Here is a 23,185-nt window from a genome sequence, read left to right on the forward strand (position 1 = left end):
AATGCAATTCCTCTCTTAGCCATGTAGGAAAACACAACATAGAAGCATAGTAGGTGGGAAAGCAGCCCTCACTCCACCCACAATCTGCTGGGGCCTTAATCTTGACTTGCAGACCTCCAGGACCACAAGTAATCAATTTCTATTTTTTTTTTATAACTTACCAAGTAGGAATTTTTGGAGATCAGGAAAAAGACAGAATGCTGGATATGGCTCCATCACCCACAGCTATGAGAAGAATGATTTGCTGTATAGACAATTCTGATTGACTTTTTTTTTCAATATAGAGTTCTCTGTGTAGCCCTGGCAGTCCAGAAACTAACTATATACCAGGCTGGCCTTGAGCTCAAAGATCTGCTGGCCTCTGACTTCCAAGTGCTGGGATTAAAGGGGAGAACCACCACCAGCCAGCAACTTTTTTCTTTCTCATTTTCAATGTATCAACTCACTGTCTTCTGGAGTACTGAAACTGATTATGCATGAGAGCGCAGGTGCCCATCAGGGGTTCATATCGTTTTGAGTTTTCGTATTTGATTCCATATTAGTGTTTTGTAAGGATTAGGAGCTTTGGCATTGTTGGAGGAAGTGTGTCACTGGGGATGGGCTTTGGGGTTTCAAAAGTGCAGGTCAAGCTGCTGGATCTCTCTCTCTCTCTCTCTCTCTCTCTCTCTCTCTCTCTCTCTCTCTCTCTCTCTCTCTCTCTCTCTCTTTCTCTCTCCCCCTCCCTCCTACAGATCAGATGTAATCTGCCATAGTGCTATGCGTGCCTGCCACCATGTTCCCTGCTATGGCGGTCCTGGGCCAACCCTCTAAAACTATAAGTGAGTCCCCAGTTAAATGCTTTTCTTTTACAAACTGCCTTGGCCATAATGTCTCTTCACAGCCATAAAACAATCGATACTGGGTGACTTAACAGACCAATCTGGTGCTGGTGTCACAGGAAGATCCTAGAGAGCTTTCAGTTTTCAGTCCACATAGGAATCCAGAAGTGGGTTCTAACTCCAGCTAAGGAAGGGCTCAGAAGAGATAAACTTGTCATTGTGAGGGCAAGCAGACAGAAAAAGCATCACCACCTTCTTTCATGCCCTTCTGTGTGGGCTGTCCCCTGAAGGTGAAGCCCGGTTTTGGAGTGGATCCACTGACTCGGATGATCCAGATTTAGGCAGAGTCTCCACCTCAACTAATTCAACCGAAGAAAATCCCTCTTGGGTGCACACAACTGCCTGGGTCAGTTAATTCCTAACATGCTCAAGTTGACAACAAAGATTAGCTATCACAGCATCCCAATGTCAGCCGGAGACCACCATCCATTTCCCCATAATCTAAGTTTAATGAGAGGGAACTGACTTTCTCGAGTGTGCCTATAATGAGCTTTGTAAGGAGATAGTTATTAGAGCATTGGGGAGCAAATGAAAAGGGAGCCGTGCCAATTGTCCACTAGTGAAAATCAGTGTCCACACCCACTGAAGACCAGCACTCTGGGCCTGTTGCTGGCAAAACCCCCATTTCTTCCATCATTATTAAAATGTAAAGTATCCTTCTATGGTTTAGATGGCAGATGTCCCACAAAGAATCCTGAGTTTGAACATTGAGCCTCAGCAGGTGGCACTGTTTGGAGAAGGTGTGGACCTTAAGACTTGCCAGATGTGAGTCACTGGCCACAAGAGAACTGGATATAACCAGTCCAGTTTTCCCTACTGCCCTAGCTAAGTGCCTTTCCTTCTACCATTCTTTCCCTCTCCTTGAGTGCAGAAACTGAGGAAATTGGTGTGGTTTGTGCCCAGACATGGTTAGTTCATTTATTGCTATGATGTCACAAAGAGCCTTTGCAAGGAATGGTAGACACCTGGCCATATACAGAACACACTAGGGCTGGCTTCTGTCCATACAGTGTGGTAGCTGTTGGTTGATGGATCTCTACACCAGCGAGCTCCACAAGGACTTTGAAGAGCTATTGAATCTCAGCAGACTGAGTTTCTTTCTGAGGCTGTGGCTTTCATGTTTATTTACTCATTTATTGGTTTCACGAATGGTTGGGCTTATTTTTATTTTTTTCATGATCTTATACTTTTATTCTTTGTTTATCTATATCATTTTCATTTGATTTATTTGTTTTGTTACAGTTAAAGATGCTTTAGTCTATGTTAACTACACAACATCAGTAAGAAATCACACAGTGACATTTCCATACATGTACATGAACTTTGAACACATTCCTTCTGAACTCACTAACTCCAGCCCGTTGATTCCAAGTCCCTCAGTTTCCCTTTTCTGTTCAGCCCCTTTCTTTTTATGTATACGACAAGTCATGTGGACTGACAGGCCACATTGGATCATTAGATTCCCTCTCTCTCTCTCTCTCTCTCTCTCTCTCTCTCTCTCTCTCTCTCTCTCGGTGGAAGGAGTGTGGGTTTTTTCAAAACAGGGTTTCTCTGTGTAGCCCTGGCTATTCTAGAACTTTTTCTGTAGACCAGATTGAACTCAGAAATCTGACTGGCTCTGCCTCCCAAATGCTGGTATTAAAGGCCTGCATCACCACAACCTACCTAGCTGATGTCTTTAAAAAAAAAAAAAAAAAACACATGAGTCCCTGGGCTTTAGCAAAAATGGTCCTCTTAGGTGGTTATCTTAGGCTAAAGTTTAAAAGTCATGACTGGCAAGGGTCAGAGACAAGATCCCATTTTTTTGATGCTATGTATGGAACAGAGCAGCTGAAAAGAATAAAGGGAAGTCTAAAAAGAACCTGCTCTTTGAGGAAGAAAAGAACATTCTTTGGTGCGACATAGCACACCATGTCCCTCTACATATTTCTGTCCTTCTGTCTGTCTGTAGCTGCCTTTCATGGGATATTTCATTTTCTATCTTGGGGGGGGGGGCGATTACAGTACTAAAGCTAGTGTGTTATCAGGTACAGGGGTGAGGGCAATAATGATTTTGAAGCAAAGGGTCAGTTCTGCTGGGCAAAGACCTCAAAGAACATGCCCTGGAACAAAAACTACCTAGTGCTGGGATAGTCTGCCTAGCACTCCAGAGACCCACCCCAAATACCTGTCCCTTTGGAAAAAAAGGAAGACATTTTCTTGACAAGGATGGTTTTTACCTGATTTTCCCAAACCTGGGCTAAAATAAGATTCCTTCATCTAATCTTGTCTTTATTTTTCCAAACAGTGTTTCTGTGTGTGGCTCTGGCTGTCCTGGAACACTCTCTCTGTAGACCAAGCTGGCCTTGACCTCACAGAGATCCGCCTGCCTCTGCCTCCTGAGTGATGGGATTAAAGGCCTGTGCCATCACCTCCAACCATATTCTTTTTATGTATTTGGAGAGGCAGGGGGCAGCAGATCCTTCATGGTCCAACAACAAAACCCTTCAGTCTCCTTCCTGGTTTTTCTAGGTGTTGGTGATGAGGGAGGGCCTATCCACTGTGACTTTCAAAAATCTAAAGTCTCATTAGAAAACTGGTAAGTAGAGATTTGGTGCCCATTGCTGAACAGTGCCCATGTCTCCCTTTCATTGTGTGATGATTTAGTTTGCTAGAACAGCTAGCCAGTAACTAAGTGTGTAATGTGTGCGCATGTGTTGCATTCAGGGGTGTGAATGTTTTATTGACAGAAAACATCCTGCTTGAACTCTTGAGCCACTTTCTTTGGCTTATGCTCCGTAGCTGGTTCTGGGTGGGGCCTGTGAGGTCCATTTAAAGTGTAAATCTGATGACTGCTTATGGGGGGTGACGGCAGCGCAGCTTCAAGAACACGGAAAGGCTGATCACAGCCCTCCCGCCTCAGTTGTTGCCACGCTCACTTGTGCCCATGCCCTGGGTCTCACAGCAAATGTTGCTTTTGAAGCACTGGGACCCTCAATCATGTACAAGACAAAAGCAGTCCTTGCTCTTCTCTTTGATTTTACTTTTACTTTTTTGGTTTGGTGAGAGAGGGTCTCCTGTAGCACAGGCTGGCCTCAAGATCACTGTGTATCCAAAGAAGACTTCAACTGCTGGTCCTCCTGCCTCCACATTCCTAGCTTTAATAATTGCCATGTGATCCTTTACTTGTTTTCCTGGCAGCTTAGTGACCGCATCTGAATCGACTGGTATTTTAAATACCGTCTGTGTCCTGAGGCCCCACAGTCATCACCCCACCTCTCAGAATGCTTTGAGTGCAGACGTGAGATATTACAAACTTCTCACAGAAGGCTAGGGACCAAGTAGAAAGTGAAAAGGGGGGCAGTGTTAGCACCATTAAAATTGATCAAGGTGACCTACTTTCCTCCCTAGTGCAGGGCCCTCTGCCTTGGCTTCTGAGAGGCACCCAGTCACTCAGAAGACATGAGAGAGGCAGAAGTGAGACATCCAGGTGACCCACAGTGCTAACAAAGCAGGGATCACCTTGTCAGCCCACCAACTGAATTCTACTCAGCAGTAATAAGGTTCCCCAAAGCTTGGCTTGCTGGGCTCTGCCAACCATCTAGCATCCGGAGAGGACCACCCAGTGTCCTCAGCAGCAGCATCCTGTCTCATTCTCCTAGGTCTGGCCACCAGAATGCTACCTGTTTCTTCAACTAACTTAGTGCTGCTTTGTTTGTTTGTTTTTGTTTTTTTTTTCTTTCTTTATTTTTTATAGACCGGGTTCTGGGGGTAGCCCAGGATTCCTGGAACAACACGTTCTACTACAAATGTAGATCAAGCTGACCTCAGAGAGATCTACCTGCCTCTGACTTCCAAGTGCTGGGATTAAAGGTCTACACCACCTCCAGGCTGACCTTGTGCTTTTTTTTAACCACTATTTTTACCTAAGTGTGTGTGCAGACACATTCACACATTATGTTTACACTTTTGTATATGTGCATCAGCATCCTTATACACATACACATGCAAGCTCATGTTATGTGTGTGTATCAAAGCTGTTCAGTGTCAAATGTCAATTCACGGGTGCTGGACACCTTGTGTTTTAACACAGGCTTCCTCTAGGCCAGTGAGGTCGAGTAGCATCTGCCTCAAAGAGTGGCACACACCTACAATCCTGGCCCTCGGGAGGCAGAAGCAGGCAGATCTCTGTGAATTCAAGGCCAGCCTGGTCTACCCAGGAAGGGCTCATAGAGGCCAATGTTTCATAGAGGGCTGTTGGGTGGGGCCCATCCCCTTGAGGCTGGTCTGCAGAGGCAGCAGGCTTCACACGAGCCATCTCCGGGCACACTAGCACTCAGAGGCTTGATCGCCCTCGTAGCCATCCACACTCACTTTCACAAAGCCCAGCAAATGGCTGTGGTGAGTTGGGTCTAGTCAAAGGTCATAGCATACAGCTTCTTCAGGCTGAGTCTGGAAAATGCCAACCCTAGCTGCTGGTACAGCCTGAGCCGGACAGGCCTTAGCAGCCAGGATGTAGGTCAGAGTCTTCTGAGGCTCTTGAGAGGCTGCCCTGGATCTGGGAGGAAGTGGGAGCCAGGCCCCTTTTCCTTTGCTTTAGGGGAAGCAGGCCTAGATATTAAGGGCCTTTAAACTGCTCTCGAGTCCCTTAGCTGAGGGGTCACAGAGCCTCTGGGGATGATTTATGATGTGGGTTGATCCAAACCAAGAAAGGAATTTCTCCTCCCACCTCTTCATTAAATATTAAGCCCAGCCTCCTAACAGCTAGTGCTGCTAGGCCTGAAGCTTCCATTTCCTTTGGGGCAAATGATAATTTCTGGAAAGGAAGGTGACTCAGGCCTCCTACGGTGGGCTCTCCTAGGTCTGAGATGCCCAGAGCCTGGCCCGGCCTCCAAACTAGAGAGAAGACAGGGAGGGCAAGGACAGCTTCATCTCCTCTCTTCAGCAACGCACTCACCTAAACCCTCCCTCCAGCTGGCCCCAGACAGAGGCTCAAGGCTTCTCCCACTAGTTTTCCAGATGCTCTCTCGGGGCTTCCAGGCTCATGACCTTCTCCCTTGCACCTCAGGTCATTGAGATGTAATCCATGTTGGAGAGATGTCACCATGTGGGACAGATATCACCGAGTGCTGCCCCGTCTCCAGTGGATGGGTAAGTCTCATGCTTACTTCCCTCATCCTGGATGGAGGACACAGCTGGGCCCTCTTAGCATATTCACATGAGATGTGCACACAGGCCACATGAGTCAGAACTGCTGCACACATTAGCATGTAAAACCATGTTCTTTGGGAAGGATGTGGGTGGAGGCCAGAACGCAGAGTCCCAAGGTGCCACCCTTTGAGGTAGGACGTGGGACACAGAGGGATGAAGCGCGTCCTAGAAGAATGATCCAGAGACTGGGGCTGAGGAGCAGCTGACACCTCCAGGCTTTGCTGACAATGGATCCACGTCAGCTTTGGTGTGGGACGCGTGGGCACAGTCATGGGGGAGCTTCCTGACCACGCTGACCCAAGCTGGTTCCACTCAAGGCAGAGACACCACAGCTCTGTGGGGATAAGCCTGGAGTATTTCCCTCCCTAGTCCCTCAGGGCCAGCTGCCGGCGCCCAGCTCAGACAATTAAACAAACAAAAAACAACCCAGTTCAATGGCAACAAAGACAGAGAAACCGTGTTTGCCTTTTGGCTAATCCGCAGCCCTGTTCACCTATGCAGCTGGACTCTGCATGTGCAGGCATGTACTTCTGTGTGTGCCTGCATGTGCTCTTGTGCGTGTTAACTAAGGTCAGGCTAAGAACTCCAGGAACAGATGGTTAGGCCCTGGAGGGCAGCACCAAAGCCCCAGGGCTGAATGTCCTGGAGACACCGAAGGCAGGGCTGGAATTGATGCTGGGGAAATCCCTGTGGGCAGAGATGGTCGTGGGTCACTACGGAAGCCGGGCACCTGTCAAGGAAAGTGACTCTATCCTTTTCTGCCCTTCCTCAATTCTCTGAGTTCCTGCCAGTCTAGAGGACAGACCACTTAGAACTCCCTAAAGCCTCTGTACTTGGAAGACATGAGAAAGTGTGCCACCTTGTGGAGACATGTGGTATTTCTCCCTGAACTTCTGGTCTATCAAAAATGGAAGAGGCAAAAGGGCTTTCTCGACCATGGGGCATGTAGTGTCAAGTATTTGCAAACACTAGGCCATGCACAATGTCCCTTCTGGATGGGTGCAAAGCTTTATTTAACTGCATCGAACTACACGGAAATTTCAGAGGCACAAGAGCAACTTGCTGTGGGTTACCAGCTGGTCAAAAGAGCAGAAGTCTGAAGCAGCCATTTCCATTCCAGAGATGGTAAAGACTCCACTGGGAAAAGGTGACAGAAGTTACCCCCTTCCACCTTGGGAATCCTCAACAGTTGTGGCATGCCCAGCAGAAGGGGCAAGCCCCAACTTTTCACGCTACACAGCCCCAGTGCGCCCTCTGCTGGGCACAAGGAGGACCAGAGGGTTCTTTTAACACAAGCAGAAGCCAGGCTGAGTGTGTTTGTGTGGTTGTTTTGGATGGCTGGGAACTGTCAGCTCCTTGTGCAAAGGTGGGCTAGAGGCCACCACAGGAGCCTGGGCGTATATACAGCGTTTCTGGGTTGGCAAGGGATAGAAATAGAAATCCAAGGCCTCACTGTGAGGGCTGTCTGCTGTGCGTTGGGCGCTGAGGATGGATACTCACTGCCTAGATCAGGGACCCTCAGGCAAATGGCAGTCAAGGTGGGTCAGTGTGGACAGAAGCATGACAAAGGCACAGGCATCCTGGTATTTCTACCTTAATGACATGGAACCTATAATAACCACTGTGTGGGCCTCAATGAGAGGTGGCAGACAGCTGTCTGGCAATGCTCTGGGAAGAGCGAGCAGTGACATGCTCAGGACACCCTAGCTAATGAACTGAGGCGTCACTCCTGCACCCCCAGAAGAGGTCAGCAGGCATGCATGAAGGGCAACATGGACCCTAGTGCACCTGCTTTACAACTATGTATTTGGACCAGAGTCTGGGGAGAAACAGTGGGTGTCACAGGAAGACGGCAGCAGAGCAAAGATGAGAAGTACAAGGACCATCACCATGATGCTCTCGGTCCTCTTTCTGCGTCAGAGCACACCTGCTTCACCCCACAGACAAGACACTCAGCCACCTCTCTCCAGTGTTTCAGCTTCTCCTCCTCTTCCCAGCTCTAACGTTCTCTTTCTGGGGATACCAGTACCCAACAACTCTCTCGCGAGCCCCCACAGAAGCCTTCTGATGGCTGGTAATGCCAGTCATGCCCTGCTGGCTGGGTCTGAGGGCTTATGTTTGTGTTAGGCAGGGCTGGGAAGGGCACTGTGGTAGGACACGGACTTAACTGTCATAGAAATCTATGTGGGCTCCAGACCGGAAGGTGTCCTTTTGCAGCAAGCTCAGCAGTTTCTGGGCTGATGTCCCACAATCCACCAGCTCCCCATTCGACTTCAGCTTCTGTAGTCCGTTCCTTATCTCTGGGTACTTGGAGGATTCTCGAGCCAACTGCTGCATGTCTGTGTCCAGGGGACCTAGAGGACGGAAGTACAGGAGAAGAACAGAGGTCGTAGACCCCACTGTGTGGAGGTGGAGCCCAGTCAGGTCTGGCCTGAGGTCCCATTATGTTGCCTTTTACATGTTTTCGTTTTCTCAGTTATGTTCTCTATGGATTTCTCTCTTGAAATTCAGGCTCCTCCTGCCTTAGCCTCTCTAGTACTGGGATTATAGGTGAGGGCCACCATGCCCAACTCACATTACCACTGAGTTTTAGACTCGAAGCTAAAGTCTTTTAAGCATGGTTTAAAATCAAGATCATCCTCTCTGGTCCATACACCACCTCTTCCTATCTTTCCTACTTGTATCCGTGCATACATGGACCCTGCAGGTTCCCTACTCCACCTATGTCCAACCAGGGACCATGTGAGACTTCCGCATGGCCTCAAGCAGGTTCATGCCATAACTTTGCTTTTCTCCTTTCTTTAACACCTCCTTTAGCTCTCTGATAAATTCATCTGGCTGCACTTTGCTGCCTCAGTTGGTAAAGTTCTTGCTGTACAAGCACTGGGACCTGAGCTCAGATCCCCAGCAGAAAGCCCAGTGTAGGGGATTAGAGACAGAAACGGCTCCCTGTTAAGAGCACTTGCTGTTCTTGCAGATACCCAGGGTCTGAATCTCAGTACCAACATAGCATCTCACAACAAAGCATTTGTGACTTCAGGTGCAGGAGATATGATGCCCTCTTCTGGCCTCTGCAGGCACTGCATGTGATGAACAGATACACTTCAGGCAAAACCACCCATAACCACCACTCCAACCCTCCATTCTCTCTCAGGACCTGCCACTCTAACAAGTTTTCTCACCTTTCCATGCATTTCTGGAGACTCTCTCCCACCTGCAAACAAACAGCCCCCCAGGAACTGTGCAGCCTACCACGTTTTTAATGGTGGTCAGAGATAGACAGCTGCATCTCACCTTGAGTTCTCACACAGTCCACCACATATTGCTACCTTCTAACCACAGAAATCCCAAGCCTAGAAGAAAAGCCCCAGCCCTGCGGCATCTTAGGAGGCTGGTCAGACAAGACAAGGCGTCAGAAGACCACAAGCCCTGAAATTTCATGGGAACAGGGCCCTATCTTACTCGTCCCGGCCCCTCCTTCCCACCCCACTCAGTGTTCCAGCACAGTTGTTGGGCTTCTCACCACTCAGCAACGCCTGCCTGCGTGTCATGAGCATTTATTGCGGCCGGCCTCCATGAAGCTTTGCTAGGTGTTGGGGAATCATGGAGAAATAATATGTGGCCCTCGAGAGAGAAAAGCAGACAGCTAAACATCTAAAGGTAATGTAGTCTTGTTTCCTAACTTTAATTTATTTATGTTCATGTGTATGGGTGTTCTGGTCCACCTGCTAGCCAGGCAACTCCTAACGCTGAGTTCCTCTGCCCCTGACCACTCTAACTTCTTGGAGCCTGTGTTTTCCTTGCAAGATGAGGAGTCATGACTGAGGGGTGCAATATATTCTTGGGATTCTTAACTAAGAATACAGACCAGGCTCCCCACCTTGCCCAGGCTCCAGAAAGGTACCAGTCAGGTCGGTAGGCATCAAGGGCAGTACCACCCACCTACCTGGAGCATAGCTTAGCACCCTCACGCCAGGTTCCTCAGCAGCTAGGACCTGGTACAACATGTCTCGGGCAGCCTTCCCGGCGCAGTACAGCGCCCAGCCCTTATAGGGCTGCAGGGCACACAGAGACGAGATGTTAACCACGGTCTTGCTGAAGCCAGGGCTATCCGGGAAGGCATTCAGGGTGCCCGAGGTCAAGCAGAGCATGGAGGTCAGGTTCACAGTCCAGTAAGTGTTCACCTCAGCTGGGTCGGTCACGTTCAGGAAGCCTTTGGAAACATCTCCAAGAGTGCCTGAGAAAACAGGACCGAATAAATGACACAGCAGCGGGGGCTTTGTTCTCAGTCGTTCACAGTCTCTCCTCATCTATTTTACCCACCTACCCCAGCTCTGCAGACACCCCTAAGGCAAGCTAAGACTGCACCTGTCTGAGGGCTCTTCAGAAAAGCAGAGGATCTGTTTAGAGACCTGATGTCTTGACTCACGCTCCCACCAGGAGGCACTGCTCCAGGCGTTCGAGAAAGTTCTACAGGAGCTTTAGACAACCGGGCAGTCTCCACTTGGACTCTGGACTTTCAGGGACTACCCAAACCGTGAGAGCCCGCAGCCCCAGTCTGGTCGGTGTGGTCGGCGGTATCACCTGCATTGTTGATGAGCAACAGGCGCTGTAGCCCCTCGGGCCTGGGGAGCTCGCGCACCGCGCACAATAGCTGCTGCACGCCGGCCTCGGTGCAGAGGTCGGCTGCTGCCCGAACCACTCGCAGGCCTGGATGCTGTGTGCCCAGTTCCTCCTCCAGCTGCCGCAGCGCCGAGTCACTGCGTGCGCTCAGGAGCAGCACCGAACCGGGCGAGAGCAGCCGGGCCAGCAGCGGGGCCAGGGCGCGGCCGAAGCCCCGGGAGGCCCCAGTCAGCACGCAAACGGCAAGGCCCAGCCCGCCTCCCTCCATGCCTGGAACTCAGTGGCGCGCACAGCTACTAAAGCGGCACGAGGCGGGGCCTACCCTTCGCCTGGGTAGTGGAAGACTTGGCCACCACCCACCTGCGTCTGGATAAAGAGACCAACCAATTGCCAGCGAGGCGTGGCCTGGTAGGAAATCCCAATCCCCTTCCTAGGGCGGCCTGGGTTCCCTCTTGAGCCACTCCCACAAACTCAGCCCCTTTCTGGAACCACGTGTTCCAGAATTGACTTCCTCCACCAGGGTTGGTTTGTCTTCATCCATACAGTGCACCTCAGGAAAGGATCAGTGACAGCAGTGGATGAAGTCCTTCCTCGACTGTGTAGAGTCTGGGTCCCCTTGCGCCCTGGGTGACAGCAGCTTCCTTTGGACGAGTATAGCAGCACCCCCAGAAGAAAATGAAGAGGACACTGGGAGAGAAAGGCCGAGTGAGAATCGCAACAATCTCATAAACAAGACGATGACCCCTCATGTTACAGTATAACACACCTTGATCCCTTGGGACCTGAGGACAGCAACCTTAGACTATAGACCCGTGTCGTGCACCTATTAAACCACTTGATAAACTCAAATGGTAAAGAAAGATTCCCTCAGGAAGGCACAGTGGTACACACTTGTAGACCCAGCACTTGGGGAATGTCGAAGGATAAGGAGTGTAAGAAGTAGATTGTAACGTTCCATTCTCAGGATGAGGTGAGCTGGAGTTGGACTGACAGACTGTGGCGGCCGCACTTACATTCGCCATTACAAGATGGCGCCGAGGGCTAAAGTAAACAAGTATGTGGCGCGAACTTTTCGCGCCACATCTGCCTGGCAACAGGTTTCCACCAATCCTTTTCTGCCACGTCACCTAATCAGTAGACACGCCCCGTCCTCCTCTATATAAGCCGCCACCCAGCCCGGCTCGGAGCCCCCTGCTTCCAGCTCTCCCTCAACCAAGCAGCGCTTCATTAAAGTGTGATCAGAGAAGAATCCTGTGTCGGTGGTGATCTTTCCCTGCTGGTCAGGGCTCGCTCGCCGCAGCTGGTGCCGAAACCCGGGAACTTCGGCGGACACACACAGGGGGCCGAAGAGGATTCAGAACTCTACACACGAAGCGGTCGGCGCCGGTAAGTATCCTCAGGTATGCTTCTTGGAGGAATTAGTCCTTTGTGGTTTGCACTAGCAGTGGTTGTTTTTGCTGTAGTGGTTTATGCCTTTTGCATTTTTATCCGTTGTCATAGACCAGGAGAGGAGTGTCTCTGCTGTAACATCTAAAGTGAAAGTAAATCCGTAGCAGATAAGGCGATTTTTCTGCCCTTTTGTAAGCCTCTTGTAGAAAAGTAAGCAAAGATGGGAAACGATCAGTCTGTCTCCAGTGTATGCGATTTTGTAGATCCCATACAGCGGTTACTACAGGAGAGAGGATTGAAAATCTCGAAATCCACCATAAAGGTGATTGTCGGGGATATTGATCGCTCGGCTCCGTGGTTTGCGGTGTCTGGGGATCTAAATCTGCATTGCTGGAGAAAGCTAGGCAAAGATTTGGAGGCAGCAAAGGAACAGGGGCAATTAAAGAAGGGGACTTATCCTTTTTGGAGATTAGTACACTCCTGTTTAAAAGACGGAAAAAATGTAGAGGAGTTAAGAGAAGGAAGGAAAATGTTGGCAAGACACCAGGACAGCCTTTCAGAAGCAGGTTCAAAGACAGAGGAGGATACAGAAGAAAAGTGCACGGTAATAAGGAACAAAAAAGGAGAAAAGAAAGATATAAAAGAAAAAGAGGATCCTAAGATAAATAAACCTTCAGCACCTCCCCTGTATCCGGTGCTGGATGAATTCGCAGCCTTGCGGCTGGCTGAAGAGGAGCTGGTAGAGGCAGAGGAGGAGAGCTTAGAGGAGGAAGATGCACGTTATGAGGAGGAGAGATATGGGCCAGCTCTAAAAGTGCCCACTAGAGAGTTTCCCCCTCCTTACGTGCAGCCCAGGAGTAGCTGCCATTTCATTGACAGGGGCACTCTTGCACAGTTAGCTGTGCATTATCCACCTTCAGTGGTGGTATTTCCTGTTTTTGAGGATCAAAATCAACAAAGATATCATGAGCCAGTCCCTTATAAAGAGTTAAAAGATTTAGTGGAAGCGGCAAAGACTTATGGAGCTAATGCGCAGTATACCCGCACATTACTGACTCGGTTGACCACCAGAGCTATGACACCAACAGATTGGTGGGAAATTGCTAGAGCATGCCTTTCTACAGGTCAATATCTAGATTATAGATCTATAGTGGTAGAAGCTGCTCACACTCAGGCTCGAGTAAATGCGCAAACGCCAAATCGAGCTCCCTGGAATGCAGACATGTTATTAGGGCAAGGGCAATGGACAGCTAATCAAACAGCCTATCCAGTGGAGGTTTATCAACAGATTAATGAAATTTACACAAGAGCATGGAAAATGATACCAAAAAGAGGTGAAGTGACGGGCAACCTTACTAAAATTATTCAAGGCCCTACTGAACCTTTTTCGGAGTTTGTGGCTCGCATGATGGAAGCCGCAGGGAAGGTGTTTGGTGAAGCCGAAGAAGCTATGCCTTTGGTTCAGCAGTTAGTGTTTGAACAGGCTACTAAAGAATGTAAGAGAGCCATCATGCCATGGAAAAATAAAGGACTGGATGCTTGGCTTAAGGCCTGCCGAGAGATAGGCGGCCCTCTAACTAATGCTGGCCTAGCGGCTGCTATGCTAGCAGTCTCCAGGGGGCAGGGAAGATCAGGTACCTGCTTTAATTGCGGGAAGCCGGGGCATGTACGAAAAAATTGCCCCCAAGGCACACATAAAAAGAGCCAAGGTCAGAGACAGCCGGGCACATGCCCGCGGTGCAAAAAGGGAAAACACTGGGCAAATGAGTGTCGATCCGTAAAGGATATCAATGGACAGCCCATACCTAATGCAACATCAGCCATGTCAAAAAACGGGCAGAAGGGCCCACTACCCCAGGGCCCGAGAATTTATGGGGCAATTCAGGAGCCAAACATGAGACCACCCCAGTCATCAGAAGGGCCACCACAGGCTCCGCAGGGTTGGACCTCCGTGCCACCACCGGATTGGTACTGACTCAGAGTATGGGTGTTCAAGCTATAGACACAGATATGTCAGGACCTCTAGAGGAAGGAACAGTGGGATTAGTTTTAGGAAGATCCTCCAGTACTCTTAGAGGGTTATTAGTGCTACCTGGAGTGATCGACCCTGACTACAAAGGCATTATTAAGGTAATGTGTCATTCTCCGTTTGGCATCATTTCGATTGCACCCAGAGATCGTATTGCACAATTGTTAATTCTTCGATCAGACCATGAAAAATTTCCCTCTTATGAGAAAGAGAGGGGCAAGCGAGGGTTCGGCTCCTCTGGGGTTGAACTAGCATGCTTGTCTATAGGACTTGATGATCGCCCCATGTGTACCCTAGAAATAGAAGGAAAGCTCTTTACGGGCCTATTGGATACCGGAGCGGACAGAAGTGTGATGCGTAAACAGGATTGGCCGAAGAGGTGGCCGTTACAGACGGCTGCACAAACCTTACAGGGTCTAGGATATCAAAATACTCCAGATATGAGTGCTAAGCAATTGCATTGGAGGATGGAACACAGTCAAGGCATTTTTCAGCCTTTTGTCATAGACCTTCCTTTAAATTTATGGGGAAGGGATGTACAACAACAATTAAAATTGATAATTACCAATGATTATTCTCAAGTGAGTAAAGATGTCATGAAGGCACAAGGCTTTGTACCAGGAAAAGGGCTGGGGGCTCGCCTTCAAGGACGAAGTGACCCCGTGTTGCCCACTCCCAAATTTGATCGGAAGGGCTTGGGTTTTTCCTAGGGGCCACTGATGATGCGTTACGCATCCCCTGGGGCACAGATACACCCGTTTGGGTGCCTCAGTGGCCCCTGTCTATGGAAAAGCTCCAGGCCGCACACATATTAGTTAAAGAACAACTTCAGCTTGGTCATATTGAACCTTCTGTGTCTCCTTGGAATTCTCCTATTTTCATCATAAAAAAGAAGTCAGGAAAATGGAGGCTGCTGCATGACCTTAGAGCAGTTAATGCACAAATGCAACTCATGGGATCTGTCCAAAGAGGGTTGCCTCTTTTAAGTGCTTTACCAAGAGATTGGCCTGTTTTTGCCATAGATGTTAAGGATTGCTTCTTTTCTATACCCTTGCATGTTTTAGATAAACATCGTTTTGCATTTACTGTTCCCTCTATAAATCACGAACAGCCTGATGAACGCTATCAATGGAAGGTCTTACCACAGGGTATGGCCAACAGTCCCACCATGTGCCAGCTATACGTGGATCAGGCGTTACAACCAGTGAGACGTAGTTTTCCAAAAGTTAGGCTGATCCATTACATGGATGATATCCTATTGGCAGCAAAACAAGAGCATATGCTAGAACGGGCATTAGTTGCCCTGGAGGCATCCTTAAAACAAAAGGGGCTGATTATTGCCGCCGATAAGATTCAAAAGACAAGTATTATAGAGTTTTTAGGAGCCCGTGTTACCCCAAAACAGATTTTTCCACAAAAAATTTGCATTCGTACATCACATTTACGCACTTTAAATGATTTTCAAAAATTGCTCGGAGATATAAATTGGCTGAGAGGATATCTCCCCATTACCCGTGAAGCTTTGCAGCCGTTGTTCTCAATATTAGAAGGAAATCCTGATGTAACGTCACCTAGAGAGCTTACACCCAAGGGAAAAGAAGCATTAAAGATAGTGGAAAAGGCCATAGAACAAGCGCAGGTTCTTCGGTTTGATCCAGAACAACCATTATTGCTTTGCATTCTGCGCACTGTTGGTCATCCTACTGGAGTATTGTGGCAGACAGGCCCGATTTGGTGGATACATGGTCATACACTTGGTTCGCGCACGTTAAGCTATTATCCTGATTTAGTGGCACAACAGGCATTATTGGGAGTGAGGTTCAGCTTGACCTCCTTTGGCAAAATGCCAGAGAAGTTAATATTGCCCTATACCAAAGATCAAATTGAGGTTTTGACAGGGACTACGGATGATTGGGCCGTATTGATTTCCTCATATTCAGGCGTTATTGATAATCATTATCCGTCTGATAAATTGCTGTCCTTTATGGCACAGAATGTTGTATATTTTCCAAAGATTACCAGTGCTTCTCCTTTGAATAATGGCTTGACTATTTTTACTGATGGGTCCAAAACTGGAATTGGAGCCTATATGGTATATGGCTCCCCGCCTGTTACTCTGAAATTTCGCTCTGGAGCACCCCAAGTCGTGGAGTGTCAAGTAGTGTTGGAGGTCTTTAAGGCCTTTCCCCATCAGCCTTTTAATTTGTATTCTGATTCATGCTATGTAGTTAATGCTGTAAAACATCTGGAAGTGGCTGCATATGTTAAACCTAGTAGCATGGTTGCATCTTTGTTATTACAAATTCAGAATTGTATAATTCAACGTGCTAAACCATTTTTTATCGGTCATATTAGAGCTCATTCCGGTCTTCCTGGACCTATGACTGAAGCTAATGATATGGTTGATAGGGCTACCAGGGAAATGGCTTTAGTTGCCCTGGATCCTATGCAATCGGCTGAACAATTTCATAGAAAGTTTCATGTGCCTGCAAATACCCTTCGCCTTAAGTTTAATATTACTCGCGACCAAGCGCGTGAGATAGTTAAACAATGTTCCTCCTGTGTGATTTTTCATCATCCGCCTCATATTGGGGTTAATCCACGTGGGTTAAAGCCACTTACCCTTTGGCAGATGGATGTTACTCATGTTTCAGAATTTGGTAAACAAAAATATTTGCATGTTTCCGTGGACACTTGTTCAGGTGTTATACATGCCACCCCGTTATGTGGTGAAAAGGTCCTTAACGTAAGGACCCATTGCCTAGAAGCCTGGGCTGCTTGGGGCAAGCCTTATTCTTTAAAAACTGATAATGGCCCGGCATATGCCTCTAAAAGTTTTCAACAGTTCTGCTCTATTTTCGAAATTAATCATACTACTGGTTTGCCCTATAATCCACAAGGACAAGGCATCGTGGAAAGGGCTAACCGCACCATTAAGGAATTGCTTCAAAAACAAAAAGGGGGAATAGCCGAGGGCGCATCCCCGCGAGATAGAATATCTCTCGCTCTCTTTACATTTAATTTTTTGACCTTGGATTCCAATGGCTGTTCAGCCGCGGAAAGACATATGGACCACAGACACAGAAATACAGAATTAGTAAAATGGAAGGATGTAATTGATAACAAATGGTATGGACCGGACCCTGTGATACAGAGGTCCAGGGGAGCTGTTTGTGTCTTTCCTCAGAATCGGCCAGATCCGGTGTGGATCCCTACCAGACTGACAAGGATCGTGACAACACTGGAACAGCCTGACGAAGAGCAAGGAGATGTTGCTGCTCCTGATCCTGTTGGTGAACCTGCCGGTTCCAGTTGAATCTGAAGAATCTTATTTCTGGGCTGTGGCCCGTACATGGCCCATTCCAATTCCTGTTCACAATGAGTCCACAATATTGCCACAATTTTTTGTTGATAGTTGCCAATTGAACTTAGTTTGCAAAAAGGTGGATGCTCAGGAACAAAAATTTAATCAAACTGTAGTGCCCCTAGCAGGAACTTTATGTTTTACCACAAATCAGAGCACTTCTATCTCAGACTGCATCTTGCTAGATGCTATGAATCTTACTGTAGCTAGAGATCCATTTTTAGAAGATACCCCTAATTTTTTGAGAAAGGCCATTAGCGTAGCCCTGCCTCAGGTCAGATCTGGAGCTAAATCTGGATCTGGCTCCTATTTCGGTTCCAATGATACTGTTAATGTTACCACTTATGGGATCAGTTGCAACCTTACAACGCCCAATTGGGTACAGGTTAGCAAGGTTAATAATAGTGATTCACAGGTTGGCAATAGTAATCATACTAGTAATAATATTTTTTCTTGGTCTGTCCCTAGATGCTCTGGTAATGATTTGAGCTATCCCCCTGAATTTGTGGATTGCAGAGGACGATATGATAAGTTTTACAATAATTCTGGATGGGTTCTTAGGAATCTTAACCATTTTAAGGTTAAAAGAAAACTTATGATAAAGGTTGGATCACCCTTTACACCATGGATACTTATGAATTCCAGAGGAGCTATAACTGAGTTGTCTCCATTTGCTACATTTGTTCGCTCTGGAATAATTATGTTAAATAATTATACAGGGATTATGAATCACACTTCTAAAGAAATTAATATAACTAGTGTAGAGAAAAAACATAATACTACTCTACGGCAAACCAGAGTTTGCCTGGATCCTCCCTTTGTCTGGCTTTTGTTTAATACTACAGGGATTTCAAATAATACTGCAGTTGATTGCAAGAAGGATAATTGCTCTCTGTCACAATGTTGGAATTTCTACCATTCAGGTGCGATTGTTATGCGCATCCCTACCTTTGTGTTTTTGCCTGTAAAAGCCAATCCTAAGAACTTCCCATTAGCCACCCTGGTTCGCCGGAAAAGGGATTTTGGCATTACAGCAACTATTGTGACGGCTATTGCAGTGTCTGCTGCTGCAGCTGTTACTGCAGGAGTAGCTATGGCCAATCAAGTTCAGACAGTTACTTTTATCAATTCCGTGGTTCAAAAAACCTCGGACGCTATGTATATACAAGAAAAGATTAACCATCAATTAATGTCAGGTATTTTATTGTTAAATAAGAGAGTTGATTTGGTGGAAAGAAATATGTTAAAAATGTTTGATATAGTTACCTTTGGTTGTGTAGATCGTACTAAGCATTTGTGTGTTACCCCCTATACTGCTACCCTTAATGAATCCCGAGCGATTTCTCAATATCTAAATGGCAATTGGACAAGGGAATTGGAACAATTGCAAGCAAATTTTAGTTTGAAGATTTTGGCATTGAATCAAACCCAGGCGACTATGGTTTCGCTGGGGGAATTTACAGATTGGCTGGTAGATACCTTTTCATATATTAAGGAATGGGCAGGGGTTGGCGTGCTAGGATTAATATTAACTTCGGGAGTGATATTGGCGTTGTTTCTGATTCTAAGGCTGATTCGGGTAAGGAAACGGGAAAAGGTGGCCATTGCTCGTGCCCTCGCAGCCTTGGAGGCCGGTAACTCCCCCCAAGCTTGGATCAGCATCTTACAGGACTCCTGACCCTAATCCCTGCTTTTGCACCCGAAGGCCATTGAGCCATTGCACTCGGAAAGAGGGATCGATGAGGTTCCCCTGAATCTGGGGATGTGTTGTCCTGGACAGGAGGTTTTGCACCTAAGAGTGCACTGAGTAGATCCACTCAGGAGATCATGACCTTATGCATATGGGTAGTCCCGCTTATTTTTCCCATCCCTGAGAAAAACGGGACATGTCTACATTTTCAGGGTAAGGTCCTCTGACCTCAGCCTTGACTGTCTTTTAAATGTCATAAAATTAAAAGGGGGAACTGTGGCGGCCGCACTTACATTCGCCATTACAAGATGGCGCCGAGGGCTAAAGTAAACAAGTATGTGGCGCGAACTTTTCGCGCCACATCTGCCTGGCAACAGGTTTCCACCAATCCTTTTCTGCCACGTCACCTAATCAGTAGACACGCCCCGTCCTCCTCTATATAAGCCGCCACCCAGCCCGGCTCGGAGCCCCCTGCTTCCAGCTCTCCCTCAACCAAGCAGCGCTTCATTAAAGTGTGATCAGAGAAGAATCCTGTGTCGGTGGTGATCTTTCCCTGCTGGTCAGGGCTCGCTCGCCGCAACAGACAAGTTTAGGAAGCACTAAGCCCCTCTTCCCTGGCTAGTGCTAGCCCCTCTTTGTTTCAGAAAGCTACAAGTGGTTTGCTTGGTCACTTAGCCAGATCAGAATAGGGAAGTCAGCAATCAGAAGGGGCCAGTCTCAAGTCCCAAATTATTTATGGGATGAGGATTTTGTCTAGGCCGATGAGATGGGAGAACTAGGGGGTTGCAAGTCCTATATGCCTATAGGAGAGAGAACAGGAGTGTCTCTTGATAGGCTTTTTTAAAAACCACTGTCTTGCAGCAAATCAGTACCTTGGCCATGTGTGCCTTTCCTCTCTGCCAGGGCACTTTCCTGCAGAACTGCATCTTTAAAACCACTGAGTTTTCACGAGTCTCTTGAGTTTATTATCTTATTTCCAAAAGGAGTTGAAGGATCTTTCAGACTACACGGTGAATTCAAGGGCTGGGCTATCTAAAACCCTGTCTCCAAATGAAACACAATACAGAAAAAAGGGGTTGGGCTGGGGAGACAACCCAGACAGGGAATTGCTTGCCTTACTGAGTTTGAACCCCAGAACTCACACTGAAAACACTAGGTGTGGTCTGATGATGATGATGGTGCTTGCCTTCTAGTGCTCAGGAGGCAGAGGCAAGTGGATCTCTGAGTTTGAGGCCAGCTTGGTCTACAGAGAGAGTTCCAGGACAGCCAGGGCCACACACAGAAACTATATAAAGTTTCTTCATATGTCCATGAAGAGAGAGACTTTCTGTCTTGAAAAATCATTCTAAAAAAGCTAGCTGTGGTGTGTGCCTGTACTCCCAGCACTGTGGGAGCAGTGCAGATCCCTGGCTCCCCGGCCAGTCTAGCCTACTTGGTAAGCTGTTCCAAGCCAGTGAAAGAACCTGCCTTTTAAAAACATTTTAAAAGGTGGACACACATAGAGAACTACACACATTGTCCTCTGGCCTCCACAACCCCCTGCCCCCTCATCCCTACACACATGAACAGGCACATGTGTTAACACAGAAAGAAAAACGAAAGTTCCTCATATGAAAGTAAGCATATGGAGACCTGCTTATATCTCTTTAAAATCTCTTTCAAACATTTATTATTTTTAAGTATGGGCATTTTCCCTGCACGTATTGTGTTGACCACACCTGTGGAATGCACAGTGGAGCCAAAAGAGGGCGTCGTGTTCCCCTGAAACTGGAGATACAGTTGTGAGCTGCCTTGTGGGTGCTGAGAATTGAACCATGGTCCTCTGGAGGAGCAGCAAGGTGCTATACCAGGCTTTCTTTTGGGCCACCAACCAGTTCCCAAACCATGACACAGAGACATCTTATTAGTTATAAATGTTTGGCCATCTTAGGCTCGTTTCTGCTAGCTCATAACTTTACCTGTTTCTCATCATCTGTGTTTAACCTCAGGGTGTTTTACCTGTCTTGCCTCTGCGTCGCCTACTCTGCCCAGCTGACTGCAGCTGCCTGCCTTCTGTCCCTCTCTTTCTCCCTAGTTCTCTTCCTCACCCATTCCCCAGCCTAGAGTCCTCATCCTATTTATTCTCTCTGCCTGCCAGTCCCGCCTTCCTTTTCCTGCCTAGCTGTTGGTCATCCAGCTTTTTGTTAGACCTATCGGGTAGGTGCCTTAGGCAGGCAAGGTGAAACAACACATGTTTCCATAATTAAACAAATACAGCGTAAACCAATGTAACACACCTTTACACAGTTCAAATAACATTCCACAACAAAGTGCTCTCACCTGCTGAGCCGACTCTCTAGCCCCTGCTTATAGTGTGTGAACAATATGACAGAGTGACAGACCTTAGTGAGGCTGCCTGTGGTGCCAGCACTCGGGAAACTGAGAGTGGAGGATCAGGTTCATGGCCTGTCTCGAAAAACAAAAACCAAAAAAAAAAAAAAAAAAAAAGAAAAAAGGAAAGAAAGAATGAAAGGAAGGAAGGAAGGAAGGAAGAGAAAGGTGCATGTCAACTGCCTGGCTGCTTTCCCTGCTTTTTCTTTTTCTTTTCTTTTTCTTTCTTTTCTTTCTCTCTCTCTTTCTTTCTTCCTTCCTTCCTTCCTTTCTTTCTTTCTTTCTTTCTTTCTTTCTTTCTTTCTTTCTCTTGAGGGAGAAGGGTGTTTGGAGGTAGGACTACTGCTTGCTAGGAGTCTGTTCTCACCTTCCACCATGTAGGTCCTAAGGATCAAATCCTGGTCTTTAGGCTTGGAGGCTTTCAGGCACACTCCCCACCCCCACCTTTTAAAGAAGAATTGCATTTGTGTGTGCTTGTGTGCATATTCACATGCATATATGAGTATCTGTGGAGAGCAAAGGGCATCTATCCACTGCAGCTGGAGTTACAGGGGAGCCACGTGATTTGTTGCTGGGAATTGAACAATGGACAAAAAGCAGTAAGCACACTTAAGCACTGAGTTACCACTCCAATACTGTGAGACACATTTCCTCGTTTAAAGACCAATGAGGAATATGGAGTACAAGGGATAGTTCTTCATAGTCTCTGATGCTGTGTGTTCCTGTGCATCCAACATCAATCATCTACGAAAAACAGCATTAAAGACAGGAACAAAGTGCAGAGTTTCTCACAGGGATGAGGTCCTATTATCACTTGACAAGGCCCACTGAGTCTGTAGCGTGACAGGCACAGCATCACACGGCTACCCAAGGCTGAGCCTGCCTATACAGGCAACATGAACGGCACCCGGCACACTGGAATTACCATTGCGCATTGCTCTCCTCTGCTTACATTTTGCATCAGCTTTTGAAAAAGATAGTAGTTAAAATAATCTACGTGGTGAACTGTTAAAAGCAGAAGAAAAGGGAACATTGTAGGCTGAAGCCTTGGCTGAGTGTGAAAAGCACTAATCTAGTGTGCACGGCACCCTGATTTGACCCCAGCATCACACAAAACTAGTGCCGTTATGAGTGCTTGAGTTGGGAGACTCAGGATCCAAGGGCCCTCCTGCTACCGCACAAGTTCAGTGACAGGCTGGGGTGTACAGAACACTTGCTGAGGCACAGAAAAGAGAGACACACACATAGAGACAACAAAGAAGGAGTGTAGATTAAAGGAAAGAGAAGGCACAGCTACAATCCCAGCAACTCAGAAAACCGAGGCAGATGACCCCAGATTTAAAGCCAACATGGGCTACATAGTACCAGCCCAGTCAATGACGAGCAGTAGGAAAGGCCCTGTCTGAAAACAACCAAAGCTCATTATCAATGCCTTTTTATTTCCAACATTAAAATATATATATTTCAATGCTGGGGAAGCCTGTTAGCACCAGTAGAATTGATCAAGGTGGCCTTCTTTCCTCCCTAGTGCAGGGCCCTCCTCCTTGGCTTCTGAGATGTGCCCAGTCTCTCAGAAGACATGAGAGAGGCAGAGAGGTGAGACATCCAGGTGACCCAAGCTGGGATTACCTTGTCAGCCCACCAACTGAATT

At 47.5% G+C, this 23,185-nt stretch overlaps 1 protein-coding gene across 1 annotated transcript; it reads right to left on the reverse strand.

Moving 5' to 3' along the window:
- Positions 1 to 7,057: 7,057 nt before the first annotated feature.
- On the reverse strand, positions 7,058 to 11,023 carry LOC119806836 (sepiapterin reductase). The gene is made up of 3 exons (XM_038318871.2): positions 10,653 to 11,023; positions 10,015 to 10,305; positions 7,058 to 8,422 (listed from the first exon to the last, which is right to left on the reverse strand). The coding sequence occupies exons 1-3, from the start codon at positions 10,957 to 10,959 to the stop codon at positions 8,232 to 8,234; spliced, it is 789 nt and encodes a 262-aa protein (XP_038174799.1). The 5' UTR covers positions 10,960 to 11,023; the 3' UTR covers positions 7,058 to 8,231.
- Between the last annotated feature and the right edge of the window lie 12,162 nt (positions 11,024 to 23,185).

Source organism: Arvicola amphibius, chromosome 2, assembly GCF_903992535.2.
Source record: "Arvicola amphibius chromosome 2, mArvAmp1.2, whole genome shotgun sequence".
Lineage (NCBI taxonomy): Eukaryota > Metazoa > Chordata > Mammalia > Rodentia > Cricetidae > Arvicola > Arvicola amphibius.

Coding starts and splice junctions, on each gene's coding strand:
- LOC119806836 (XM_038318871.2), bottom strand. CDS start 10,959: ATGGAGGGAGGCGGGCTGGGCCTTGCCGTTTGCGTGCTGACTGGGGCC. Junction 10,306..10,652: donor GTTGCTCATCAACAATGCAG/GTGATACCGCCG, acceptor CTGTTTTCTCAG/GCACTCTTGGAGATGTTTCC. Junction 8,423..10,014: donor GGTGCTAAGCTATGCTCCAG/GTAGGTGGGTGG, acceptor TCCGTCCTCTAG/GTCCCCTGGACACAGACATG.